Source organism: Drosophila melanogaster, chromosome 3R (genome assembly GCF_000001215.4).
Source record: "Drosophila melanogaster chromosome 3R".
NCBI lineage: Eukaryota > Metazoa > Arthropoda > Insecta > Diptera > Drosophilidae > Drosophila > Drosophila melanogaster.
This window is the reverse complement of record NT_033777.3, coordinates 13,892,085-13,904,999: the sequence shown is the minus strand read 5'-3', so window position 1 is coordinate 13,904,999 and position 12,915 is coordinate 13,892,085. Positions and strand designations below refer to the sequence as shown.

The 12,915-nt window shown below is 44.1% G+C and overlaps 1 protein-coding gene across 1 annotated transcript; it reads right to left on the bottom strand.

Annotated features, from left to right (window-relative positions):
* Positions 1 to 379: 379 nt before the first annotated feature.
* On the bottom strand, positions 380 to 3,147 carry ems (empty spiracles). Its single transcript, NM_169560.2, has 2 exons — positions 1,687 to 3,147; positions 380 to 1,396 (listed from the first exon to the last, which is right to left on the bottom strand). The coding sequence occupies exons 1-2, from the start codon at positions 2,819 to 2,821 to the stop codon at positions 1,047 to 1,049; spliced, it is 1,485 nt and encodes a 494-aa protein (NP_731868.1). The 5' UTR covers positions 2,822 to 3,147; the 3' UTR covers positions 380 to 1,046.
* Between the last annotated feature and the right edge of the window lie 9,768 nt (positions 3,148 to 12,915).

Genomic DNA, 12,915 nt, shown 5'->3' with positions numbered 1-12,915 from the left:
TTTTCAGTCGCGGCCGCACCCCCTCAATCCCCTTTTCCAGCGCACCTGTCACCATTTCCAGTGGACAGAAACAGCAACAACAATGTTAAATGTCACACGCTAATTAATTGACGGCGCATAATTTTTTACTCTGTCACACAGTGGGACGAACTCAATTAAAAAGGGGCGGAGATGCCAAGGCTTAAACAAGAAAAAATAAACTAAAGTAAAATATTGTTGAAGGAAAGTAATAAAGCTGAATGAGAAGTTAAAGTTCACACCCATAACTCAAAACATACCAATATTGTTTAAATTATAAATAAATTATCTAGTATTCTGGATAATAAGTGGTTGCCCCCAACACATAAATCAATCAAACATTTCTCTTTCGATTTCTTTTCATAATGAATATTTTATATTTTATATGATCATATTCGTTTGTGTTTCTTACAATCGTATTAGCTTAGGATGTAGTTACTAGCAACTAGGGCTTTATATTAGACGGCTTTAAATAATATCCAGCTGCAGTTGAGGGACTCTAGAGGTTCGTGCTTAAGACTAAACATAAATAAATGCTAGATCGTCATACAATATACAAGAATTATACAATAGCTAGTGGATCGAGTACGATTTGTTTTGAAGAATTCACTAATTAAAAGTAATGTCATGAATATTTACAGGCTTAAGTCATAAAATTTGTACAGTTATAGTTGGTGGTGTCTAGCCTAGGTTTATTTTTTCAGTGTTTCTTTTTTTGCATTTGATATTTGGGAAAGAAAGGAAACAACTTGCATTCTTTGAGCTCTACTCAACCTCGAAACTTCGCAAGGATTTGGCACGGATCTTGAGAGAGAAGTGTGGATGGAGAGAAAGGGTCTCTAATACTTTCCTATCTATATACACTTAGCCTAACGCCTTGGGATCGCTCTAAGAATATATCACAACAAAACAAACTATGTTACTCTCGCCGAGATTCGACTGGGAACCCTCGATAACTGGAACTGGACTGCATTCGCCAGGATAAGGAACTCACGGACCGCCGCAGGACTATCTCCTGGCCGCTTCTCTCAGTGGCTGGCGTCCAGCTCGTGCTCCTCATCGCTGGGACACTCGTCCATCTCCATGTCGATCAGTTCGTCGTCGTCCTCGTCGCCGCTGCCGTTGTGCATATTCCGCTGCGATCCTCCCTCGCCGCCCTTCTCATCCTCCTGCTGCATCCGCTTGTGCTTGGTGCGTCGGTTCTGGAACCACACCTTCACCTGCGTCTCGGACAGATTGAGGTTTTGGGCCAGGGCCTTTCTCTCTGCCCCCACTACGTACTGGTTGCTCTCAAAGGCGTGCTCCAGCTTCAGCAGCTGCGACGGCGAGAAGGCGGTGCGGATGCGTTTCGGTTTGCGGAACGGGGGCACCAGGAAACCTTGAAAGAGGCAAAGAAGAAAGGGTTTCGGTTAGTCATCGGTATTTAAGATCATAACTCACAGCAATAAATTAGCAATGACAATATAATGCAATTATAAGAGACTCATCAAAACTAATTTAAAACATATTAGCATCTTTCATTTCTTATTACATTTATGAAGGTTTAGAATTATTACTTTAAAGAAATTTCTCATTTTTTGGCTTCAATTTGGACTCCAAGAACTATTTTTTTCCCTAAATCTCCTTTTTTTGTTTCGCATATAAAGAATCATTCCAAAAGATACTTACTTCCAGGGAATCGGTGTGGGAAGATCCTTCCATGGCGGCTGAGCAGCCAGGGGTACAGCTGATAGCTATCCCTGGCCATGCCTGGATTGGGCATAAACTGGGCGGCATGGGGCGGCAGGCCGGCGGCAGCAGCGGCGGCGGCCGCTGGACCAAGCACATGACCCGCTTGCAGGGCGGCGGCCATCTGGAACTGGGCAGCGGCAATGAGATGCGGATTGTGCTGAGGCGGCAGCTCCGGCGGAGCGTTGATGTAGGGCGGCAGCGCCTTGATGTCCGGCAAGCCGGGCTGACCCTGCGGCATCGGTGGTCCTCCGGGTCCCATGGGAAAGGGGCGAACGAGTCCAGCGGGCGGCATGCCCGGCATCATCATGGGTCCAGCTCCTCCGGGATGCATCATGGCGGGCTTTGGATAATTCGGGGGCGGCTGCTGCTGTTGCTGCTGTGGCGGTGTGGCATGTGGACTGCTGATCAGCAGAGTGGGCGAAGACGAGGGCTGCGAGGACTGGGGGCTCACGGATTTGGGAGGCGTGTGCGGTGGCTGGATGCGCTGGGCGGGATTCTCGGCCTGCTCCATGGCAGGTGGTGCAGGTGAGCGTTCCCGCTTGAGGGAGACGGCCATCTGGGGCTGCTCCGTTTCGGGGGAGAGGCGTGTCTGCAGCGGACTCAGGCCGCTGGCCATGGCGGCATTGTGGTGCAGCCTCTGCAGCAGCTCCTGAATGTCCTGGTGGCTCTTGGGTGTGCCCGGATGTTGCTGCTGCATGAGGAGGTGCTGGTGGAGCACATGTTGCTGCGCAGGCGATAGATGCGGATGCGGATGTGGTGCCTGCAAATGCTGCTGCTGAGCATGCGGATGCGGATAGGGCAGTCCGTGGGCAGGAGGAGCCATCAGATGGTGCGGGGGCGAGCCTGGGATCAAGGTGAGTGTGGCTGGTGGCGTTTGGGGCGGCGAACCGGGCACATTGCGCTCGCCGGGCGGCGGACTCTGGGGACCGGATAGATCGGGCGTCGAATTGCCGCCGGCGGTGCTGACATCATTGCCCACAATGGACTCGATGCTGAAACCGATCTTCTGCTTTGGTGTGGGCATCATGACGGCTGCAGCGGCGGTGGGAACCGGCGGAATCATCTTAGTCATAAATACGGCGGTTAGTTCGGCTATGTTGGCGGCTTTTTTTTCGAGGGTTTAAGCACGGTTTTCTGTTTAATCTAATCTGTTCTGTTTGTCTAATCCTCTGGGAAGTCCTTATTTGTAACTCTCTATGTTTCGTTGATTTTCTCACACTAAGCGACGCATTGGAAACGCTTTCATATATACGTTTAGTTACTTTATTAATCACACACACACTCGGGTTGTCAAGACTTGTGCTCTACGGCGATCGACGCGCTCGTTTTTCTTATTTTTTGTGTCGGAAGACGGAGAATATAGACGTGTGCTCTCGACGACGTTCGATGTCTGAATAAATCCGGTAAGCCCGGCAACACCACCAAGTGTGCGCTACTCGAAGAGAGCTGAGCTGCGGCGAGTCTTCTCTCTTCGCCAGTACAGGCCAAACCAGTTTATCGGGCCAGAGCGGGAGGCACTGTGCTCGGTGTAGTATGGCCGTCTTCTTTGCGCGCGCCTTGTGGATTTTATCTACCCTGCAGATATGGCCTAGCTGCGAAGGAGCGAGTGAAATGGCTGCTTTTCGAGGGGCGGGTCCAGTTCGGTGCGCTGCCTTTACCGAATTTTCTGCATATGGCTTCCGTTCAAACAGCCACCACTATACGACTTTGTTGTTGCTCTTGGCCTTTGTGTAATTTGGCTTAAACTGCCATTCATAGTTCTTGTTTTTGCGGTTGCATTTCTGGGCCGGAACGAGCGCTAAATGGAAATCTAATGCCAGGTGGGCAAAATGTCTCTGTTTGCGGACTCTGGCCAAATTTGCAGGAAGTTCGAAAAGGGTTTTCGAGGCTTACAGAGGATGTGCGTTTTAAATATTTCCCTTGCTCAGGGGGATTTTTGTTGTGCAAATTTATAGTTTAGCAAGGATTTGTTAGACGCTCTTTATATATTTCTGCATAAAACTAAAGATTAAGGAATATAAGTATTTTGTTAATGGTGTTTTTAAAGTTCGTAAACCCCATTCAACAACATGGCGTAAAATTTATAATTTAAAATACTTATTTAATTTATGATATTATATATTAACTTTCCCTATTTTAAAACGTCCCGGTTTTCGTACAGCTGACAATCCAGTCCACATTAGCAATTCCACACCACGGATGCACTTCAAACTTGCTGTTTCCATAAATCATCTACGAAACTTGATCGGGACAGTTTTATGAAATGTGCTACCGGGTTTATTTTTCGCTACGATTTAAATGTTAATTTTCAGGCATTACATTTTTTTTTTGGCACACGACAAAGTTTGCATAATTTATGTAGTGTCCGAATCGCAGTTCCAAATCAAAATCAGAGCAGGTTCATCAATTGTCGGGACGTGCCAAATGTCTCACTTCGTTTCCTCGGTCAACACTATAACATTTCCTATCAAACCCCAAGAGTTTTTCAAAAACAATGGAATAATATTCGGTAGTGCTATTTTCACACTCTGTTATCAGCCGGAGCCGTCAAATTCGTCGCCGGATTTCTGAGATTAATGGGCTAGGAATCGGCGAGAGCACAACAACAGCTTGTGCGATAGATTAAAATCTATCAAATTTTTATGGCCGCTAATTAAGCCACGCATATTTACCCATAGCTTTCGGTTCGAATCGACGCAAGGCATAAACAACTTTCGAGTCCATTAAAGCGTAATTATGTTGACTAATGGATTTTGATTACAAGGCGAAATGCTGTCGAAAGTTCAGCGATTTTTAGCTGAGTCGGTTTCATTTGCGGTCTAATCTGCAAAACGTGTGTGTAGCTAATTCGATTTGAAACTCGGCATCTGAGCTTTAGTTTTGATTTTGTGAAAGCTTCATTATAAGTAAAAAAAGTATTGGTCGAAATGATAAATATTAAATATAAATATCAAAAATATTAAATTAAATAAATATTTAGAAGTAATACTCTGATATCTATTTAATCAATTGTGGTTAGAAGAATCCTTGCAATCAGACGGCCAACATTTCGACGAATCAAGCATAATTGAGTTGAAAGAAAACGCAATTTACCTTGTATTTTCGGTAATTTCACACGCCCACTGAGCTGAGTACCTCACCGCAGGAGCTCCAGGACTCGAAGGACCTGCAGCCAGCACAATCGTGCTGCTAATGAGCGAATAAAGATATCCTCTGGCCGCAGGACCAGCGGCAGTCAAGTGGCCAACTGGAGGACTCGGCAGTTGATGACCCCCCGCCAGAGTTCGCAAAAAGGAATGAAAACCGTAAAAAATGCAGCCAACAAAGGGCACAAATGCATTTATTAGATGGAAATAAAGAGGAACACAATGCAGCAGCCCGAAAGGTGTCAAAATCAACAATTTTCAGCCTGCAAACAATTCCACAGAAACCGAGGCACAGCGTGATGCAATTTCACCTATTCGAACCTCCCTCCATCCAGAAAATAAATCTACAGTATGCCAGTCCAATTCCCGATGCCAGTTCAGCTGAAAATTGGATGGAGAAAAAAAAAAACAGCAGTTTCACTTTTTGTCTTTTCGTCGATTTTGTTTTTTTTTCTGTTTATCTCGCTGGGAAAACAATGGAAAACGTGGCAAATTTTCCTTTGTTCGATTCGATGGCCAGAAATTGTTGAGTAGCAACAAAACAAGGCAACAGAAGACGAGAAAAATTGACTTTAATGATGATGAGTTGGCGTTTAGAGTGTGCGTTTTGGATTCATTTGAATCGAGTGTGTTTTCAGACCCATTTTCTCGGTTTTTCCAATATATATACTTTGTGTTATTGGCACAAACTCGGGGAAAACTCGATGGGGGAGCGAAGCGTTTAAATGTAATTAATTTCTGGCAACTCGATTGAGGGACAAGCGCCATCGCTAACTGCTTTTCCAAGAATACCATCGATCGATTTCACAGCTCTGCGTTATTTTCATATTTTACCCAAAACGATCTGCCGATAATTTGGGCGCTTGTAAATCCACGCGACCCAAGAAATTATGATGGATCGGCATCGAATTTTGTGGCCACATTTTCACGCGTTTTTCTTGTAGGGAATGGGAAAATTTGACTTGGTAGCAACTGACCGACGTTTTCGGGGGCAGGGGGGCGTGTCAGCCCTAAGAACATCAAACAACTGTACAGTGATGAGCCTGGCGTTTTCCAGGAAAACGAATTCCAGAGGAGCCCAAATCCCATTTGGAGAGAATAGCCCAGAAAAGGGTGCATCAGACCGAAGGATCGGATCATTTGGAATTTCAGGCACGACATATCGGAGCCAATCAAGCTGGACGTATTTCGAGTTACCACAAAGCCGTAAAATCATATTAAAACACAATTTCTGGTCCAGCACCGCGGTAGCGGGCCAAGATCATAAAACATTTATATCTAATCCTTGACAATCATAAAAAATACACAAACGACACGATGCAGCGCAGGGAAAATCTGACAAGGGCCAAGTGCCAGCGGCGAAAAAGAAATGTTTAAAATGTCGGAAAAGTGCTCGAGAAAAATAAGAAAGGGCGGGCGGCGTGGAGAAAGCGAATAAACAGTAGTCAGGGAAATGTCATAAAAATGTCTGATTTCTCCTTGAAATTCCCGCAGCCCCAAAACTATGCACTGGGAAAAATGCAATAGGCATTAAGAGAATATTTCAAGAATACTTGGTTAAAATTAGAACAGTTTTATATTTTATATTCGTATAAACAAAAGAACTCTTTTGATTTATGTACTGTGATTGTACTTACACTTATTTCTCACACTGTATCGCCTCCGCTTAGTACGTGTGTGCAAAACAGTGGAAAATAGTGGAAAACCATTCCAAATTCGAGGCATTTTTATGACACTTTCCGTAACGGGCATTCGAGCATGGCCAGCAGAAGGACAACCAGACAATCCTTTTGCGGGCATAAAAAATATGGTAGTTGCCGAAATAAAATCAACGTAATGTTTATGACTTTTTACCGGCGCTGCCCCACGTACCCCCCACTCCCCTGCTCGTGATGGCCCTCCTCCTTTGACCTGGCTGGTTGACACTTTCGTTTTGGTAATATTTTGGCTGACAGGCACTTTTGTTCGTGTGTCATTATCGTTTTGCCCAGATCCGGATGGTCGAGCGGGATTTATGAGCAGGCGACATGGTACGATTAGATCAAAACGATACAAGGACCTTTGTACAGTGAGGTCTTGAGATTTAGTTGTTATAGATAGTGGAGAAAATGCAACAAACTATTTACCAACGTGTATGTTCCCAAGATAGTATACACACCTAGAACTATATGTATGATGATAGTGCATTGTAAATATCTAAACTGATTAATATATATTTTCTATGGTCTAAATACCCATAAAAATTCTACCAAGACACATTATCATCTTTATCGTTAATTTCTCCCGAGCTAAGTAGATTCCGAGCTCGAATTCCGTGGCACCAGCTAAACGAATACAAAATCCCCCGGATCATCTTATAACCGCTTGAGTAACCCCCAGAGACCTTTTGAGCAAGTACCGCCCTCTTGGCATTCAACACCTCGCCATCCACATCACACATATGCCTCCCCACCCATCAAAATGATGGCCAAACCAATTACTCTTCTCGTCCTTATCGCAGATCTTTGCCCCTCTCCGCACACAGCGAAAACATAAATATACTCCCCCGAAATTTTCCCCCTGGCAAACACTTTATAAATTACACGCCCACACTTGTCGACTCCACCAGCAGTTGAATAGCCCCCCCAACCCCTGGCCATATCGAAACTAATGATGACAGCCAATAAAAAATTCCAACAAATGTGTAAATTTGTAGAAAAGCATGAAAGCCAAAAAACGAAAATTTCATAAAAATTTAAATTTTCCAAAAGAGCGGAGTGAAAAGCGGAAAGGGAGCAATGGCATATACGTAGGGATAGGATATGCGGACATGGTCGACTGACTGGCGAAGTAGGGATCGAGAGGGAAATTGAGGGAAAGGGAAAGGGAGGGTTTGGGAACAACAAATGAAATAAATTTGTGCATGTTACTCGAAAATGTCGCTGCCAAGCGAAAGCCAACAAAAAAAAAAAATAGGAAATGGTTATGGATCTGGGGAGTGGGAAATGGGAAATGGTAGATGGCAATTGGCAATTGGCAGGGGTTGTCCTGGAGAGGGGTTGGATGTACCTACATGGAGAACTTGGCGGGGTGTCCTGGCAGATGACTCAATTTACACGCAACGAGCTCTGTAAATTGCGCCTCATTTCGTTCGCGATTCTTCCTCCGGCAGTTGGGCGAATATCAAATGTAAGGAGGAAAATGAAATGTATATCCCAGATTTCCTTCCTCCAAAAAGCATGCCATTCATTCAGCATCCCCGGACTGCCTGCCCTCCGAAAATTCAGCTACAAATTGCCAAACCTAATAAAAGCGAAATTAGCTGAAGAAAGGAGAGATAACGAGGGTTGATTTGTGAGTTGTGCTTTAGCAAAGTGGATGCCGAGGGGGTAAGTTCATTTTGCGGATGTGCACCATAAATTAAAATAAATTAATTGGCCATGACTCTAAGTTGTCTAGCTATCAGAGTGTTCTACATTTTTGCTTCGTATCTTAAATGTGCTAGTAAATCGATAATATGATCTTAGACCTTCAATTTATTGAAGTATCTAGAAAATGAAGTAAGGTAGATATAAGGTATATGATTGCTATCGATTTAGTTATATTACCAATGGTTGTTAGAGACTTGGAACATCATATTCATATTATAATTGATCTATTTTTTAACGAATGCGGTTCTCATAACATTGAAATGTTTGTGCTTGCTTTGAGGCCATTCCCCTCCCAACGTCCCATAATTGTGATGAGATTGTGTCGCCGTTTTTCCCAGTCCCTTTTCCCACTGGGAACCCAGTTACCAAGAGTCTGGGCCATGAGCGTTGGTCGTTAAACAAATGAATTGCCATAAGCGCCGGCTGATTGCGATATCGTCCTAGATGGGCTGCCATAATAAGCTGCGGCTCGGTGGCGCATCCTGATTGGATTCGACTGACTGCCAGCTGTCGGCGGGGCAACTGCGATTATTATACGTACATTACGGAGCTTGCCAAACGCAATGGAGACTTTCCGAGCCGCATCATTACGGAACTCCGTTCTGCAGCCGGAGTCTGCCATTATTATATGCCATTTAAATAATATTCGCCTTCATGCTGCGACAATGTCGCCTGGCACGTTTTCGAGAGCTTGTTGCCACCACCACCAGTCTTTGGTACTTCCAGAACTTCCCCTTGCAACTGGGTAAACCCACCCCGAATTCGGGACTCATTGTTTGTCGTCTGTGTCATTTTTCACAGACATTTGCTGCGCATAATCAAGGCACATCATCAGCATTTGATTGCGACAAATAATGCCGCCACTTTGTGTTTGTCCCGCGAGCGTCTGCCAGCACTTAAGGGGTGGTGCTTCAACCCCCAGCCTCCCGTTTTCCGCACCCCACACCCCGTTCGGTAGCTCATGAAATCGCGAAAATGGCCGACTGACTGACTGGAAGGATTATGGCAGGCGCGAATGCAAACGCGCGCGTGTTAAATTAAAAGGATTTGTGTTTTGATTAAGTGCACGCACAGCATTCAAGTGCATCGCGAAAAAAAAAGAATAAAAGGGTGGGAAATTCTACTGGAAACGGGGTTAGTTTTTAATGGACTTGGGTAAGGGGTTGCCAATTAATAAGAAAACTGTATGGCAAACAAAGCTAAAATGTGCGACAGACACAATGCTGAATTATATGATTTAAATTTATTTAAATATTTAAAATGGAAAAATGCTCAAGTTTGGTGCTCGAGTTTATTTCTGGTTTGTCTATATCTATAAAATTTACGAAATACCAAGAAATGGCCAAATCACAATGTCTTTAATTAGATCCCTTGCGCAAAGCTAATCCCAAACAACTGCAAACATTGCAACATAATGGAGTGCAAATGGAAACCAGAACTAACTACATGTCTTCAGTGGCCTGTCCCATACGGTAGCCGTCTATCAGATCAGTGAATCTTAACTGATCCAACAATGCGATAATGGAACATATATGAACTTCGGGCCCAAACAAGCCGACAAACGGTAACTGGATCAGCAGAGGAATCAATCCCAAGGAGCCCAGGGCTCAAAAGACAATGCCAGCTGATTTCAGCCACTGGTTGGTTGGCCAGATTGCCGATCTCACATGTTGATCTTGTTACAAAAGTCAGAAGAGGTCCGAGTCCCGAAACCCCGCTACGTGCGGGTGTTCCTCCAGAGATTTTCCAGTTTTCTATTCTTCGCGTCGCTGCAGAAGCGGAAAGAGGCAAAAGTTAAGCCACAAACATACAAGAGGATCAAAACGGATTTAAATACAAAGTGGCAAATAATGAAGTGTACGTACAGGGACAGGGAGTGCTGCAAAGGTGCAAGATTTCCCAAAAACCAGGGTGGCTCCGGGTCCGAATCCTCTTCTGCTCATCACGAGTGCGTGTGGAGTTGGCTTATTAAAGTTATAATTAAAATATGTCGGCCTGCATGCGTTGATCTTGAGCTGTTTCCAGTTCTCCGCCGGCCTTATGTTTCTATGAATTTAATTATAAAAATTCCCTTATAATTGTTTTTGTATTTAAATTTTAATAGGTTCACACTATTCTCTTCGCTCTGCCTGCTTGACGAGAACTCTTCAGAAAAGGGGTTGCATTTGAGCCTAAAAACTCTTCAATTAGTTGTTTGGAATTACTTCATGGGTGGAGTATGGAGTTCTGTCTGGACAAGGGAAATTTCATATCTAATTCCTAATCTTTGAACTTGCACCAAATAAAGGGAAAAGTATCTCGAATGTATGTATGTTTATTCAGGAAACTATAAAGTTACTTTTGAACTTCTTTTAGGAACTAGATCGTTTAAGTTTTATTTTCATCATACTAGTATATATTATTTGAATCCCAATTAATATCATTGAGTACAAACCATATTTATAATCATATACTATGTACCCAACAGACCCCTGTTCAATTGACGCCCCTGTTCTTGTACCCTTTTCAAGGTTTTCGTGTGAGGAGACCTTCGTGTGCACATAGCGCGTCATTTAAATATATTAGGATTACGAAACAAAAAGTCAACAAGATGACAAGAATCGAAGTGAACGACTTGAGCACCCTCTGAAGTACTCGGAGCTACTGGGGCATTGTTTCGCCGAAAGAATAACCCCAAACAGGCAGGGAAAATAAGGATAATACAACTCATATGCGTCCATTATTAGTTGAGTGAAAAGCGAACCATGGCAAATGGAATGTATGTAGGGAAGTTTCCGACCGATGGCCTCACATACTTGACTTAATTTAAGCCAATTTAATGCCCATTGACCGGGCGAGGATCACACACAAGTGAGTCAGTATTCCTGATCCGTAATTGTTTGGAGAAAAATCATTGCATACACACGCACACACTCACATGTGGCATTATCCGGGTCTTAGCTGTGGGAAAATTGGAACACCCGCAAGTCGCTGACTTTTCAGGGATCCGATCCTGCGAGGACTCCTCAACCACTTGAGCCCATGCACTGCGTAATCCGGAGTGCTCCTGTTTTTCGATGGCCACCGATTTGTTCCGAATGTGAACAGTAGCTTCGTTTCGGGCGTTTTGCGCATGCCATTATCTAATTTGCCCAGCATGTGCAGGCGGCTTTCTTTCTTCTGGGAGCGGCTTCTTTATGCTGGTTTCTTTTCAACATTTTGTTGTGCCACTTGGCCGTGTAATTAGATTTGTGCTACTTTCCACGTCGGTCCCTCAGATCCGAGCAACCTTATCAATGCAAACGCCCTCTGCGATTATTATGATGTCTTCGCCACTGTCAGCATTATTTATTGAAATACTTTTTATTAAAGCTAATTGGCCGACAAAAGCCGCGGCCCGTGCCGCTGTCTTCGGCCTCGGAAAACAATCAAAATGCCTCCGCATAAAATCAAACAATTCCGGGGCATTCAGTTCGGAGCAATTCGAATCAATTCGATGTCACTCGATTGCATGCAATGGGTGTCAATGCACGTTTTGGTATTTTTCTATGCACTCTGGAAATAAGTTTGAATCTCAGCAGAGGCCTATGGAACTATAATATCTTATAAGTTGTTGGTCAAGAACTAACTATATAAACAAGGATATACAAGATGTAAATGTATAGAATACAAATATGTAGGCATTGTGAAGAACATTCATTTGAAAGTCCAATGGAGCATTTGTCTTGTTATTTCTCGCAGTGTACATTAGAGAGCCGAGCTAGTCATGTGTTTAAAGCGATTTAAGCATAGCCAGCGGGCAGTTTGTGATTTTTAATCAGCTGCCACTTGCCAAGAGATTCCGATTTGGATTCAGATTCAGATTCAGACCCCACACACGAGACGAGACGAGACGGGACGAGTCCGAGTGCCTAATTAAAATTGATTTGATTTCTCTGACACTTTTCAGCTCGAGTTTTGTTTTCGATTCGAAATCGGAGTCGCTGTGGAATTGGGACTGGGATTGGAATCAAAGCCGCATTGTTCGTCACGCCACTCGAATGGCGGAGATGACTGAGATGACTGACAGTTGGTCGCTCAGAGAGCCAATCATTTGCCCAATCGTTTCAATTTCACATTTTGATTGATATTTCTGCTAAAACCGATACAACCCCTGACTTTTGGTATCGCTCCGCATGGAGCATAGAGCTAATTAAGCTGATCCGTGGCCGGCGCTAAGCTCATAATTATACAAGAGTCCAGATTGGATGCTGATGCTGATGCTGATGCTGAAGTGTATCCGATGCCCAATACCACATATAATATAGCGATGCCCATGCCAATGGGTTGTCATCTGGGCCATATATCTTGTTATGGCCACGGCGCATGCGCGCCTCGTCAATTAGTTTGGCTGTCAAAAAGATGATGAACTCGTTGCTTGATGAGGGTTTTCTTTTCTTCCCGAACCACCGGAGGATCGCCCGAGACTGTCCAGTGACTTATCACAGTTTCGAGCGAATTACGACGCGTCGCAGTTATTTTTTAATAGTTTTGCCAGCACTCGTGTGGTTTTCCCTCCTTCATTTGGCATTCCAGAAATATGAGTAACTCGACGCTCTGCGCCATATTATGTTTTTTTATTTTTTTTTTGG

Bases quoted from the DNA above. Each gene is read 5' to 3' on its own strand.
- ems (NM_169560.2), bottom strand. From the start codon at position 2,821: ATGACTAAGATGATTCCGCCGGTTCCCACCGCCGCTGCAGCCGTCATG. The intron at 1,397-1,686 runs GTAAGTATCTTT...GCCTCTTTCAAG, and splicing joins CCCACACCGATTCCCTGGAA to GTTTCCTGGTGCCCCCGTTC.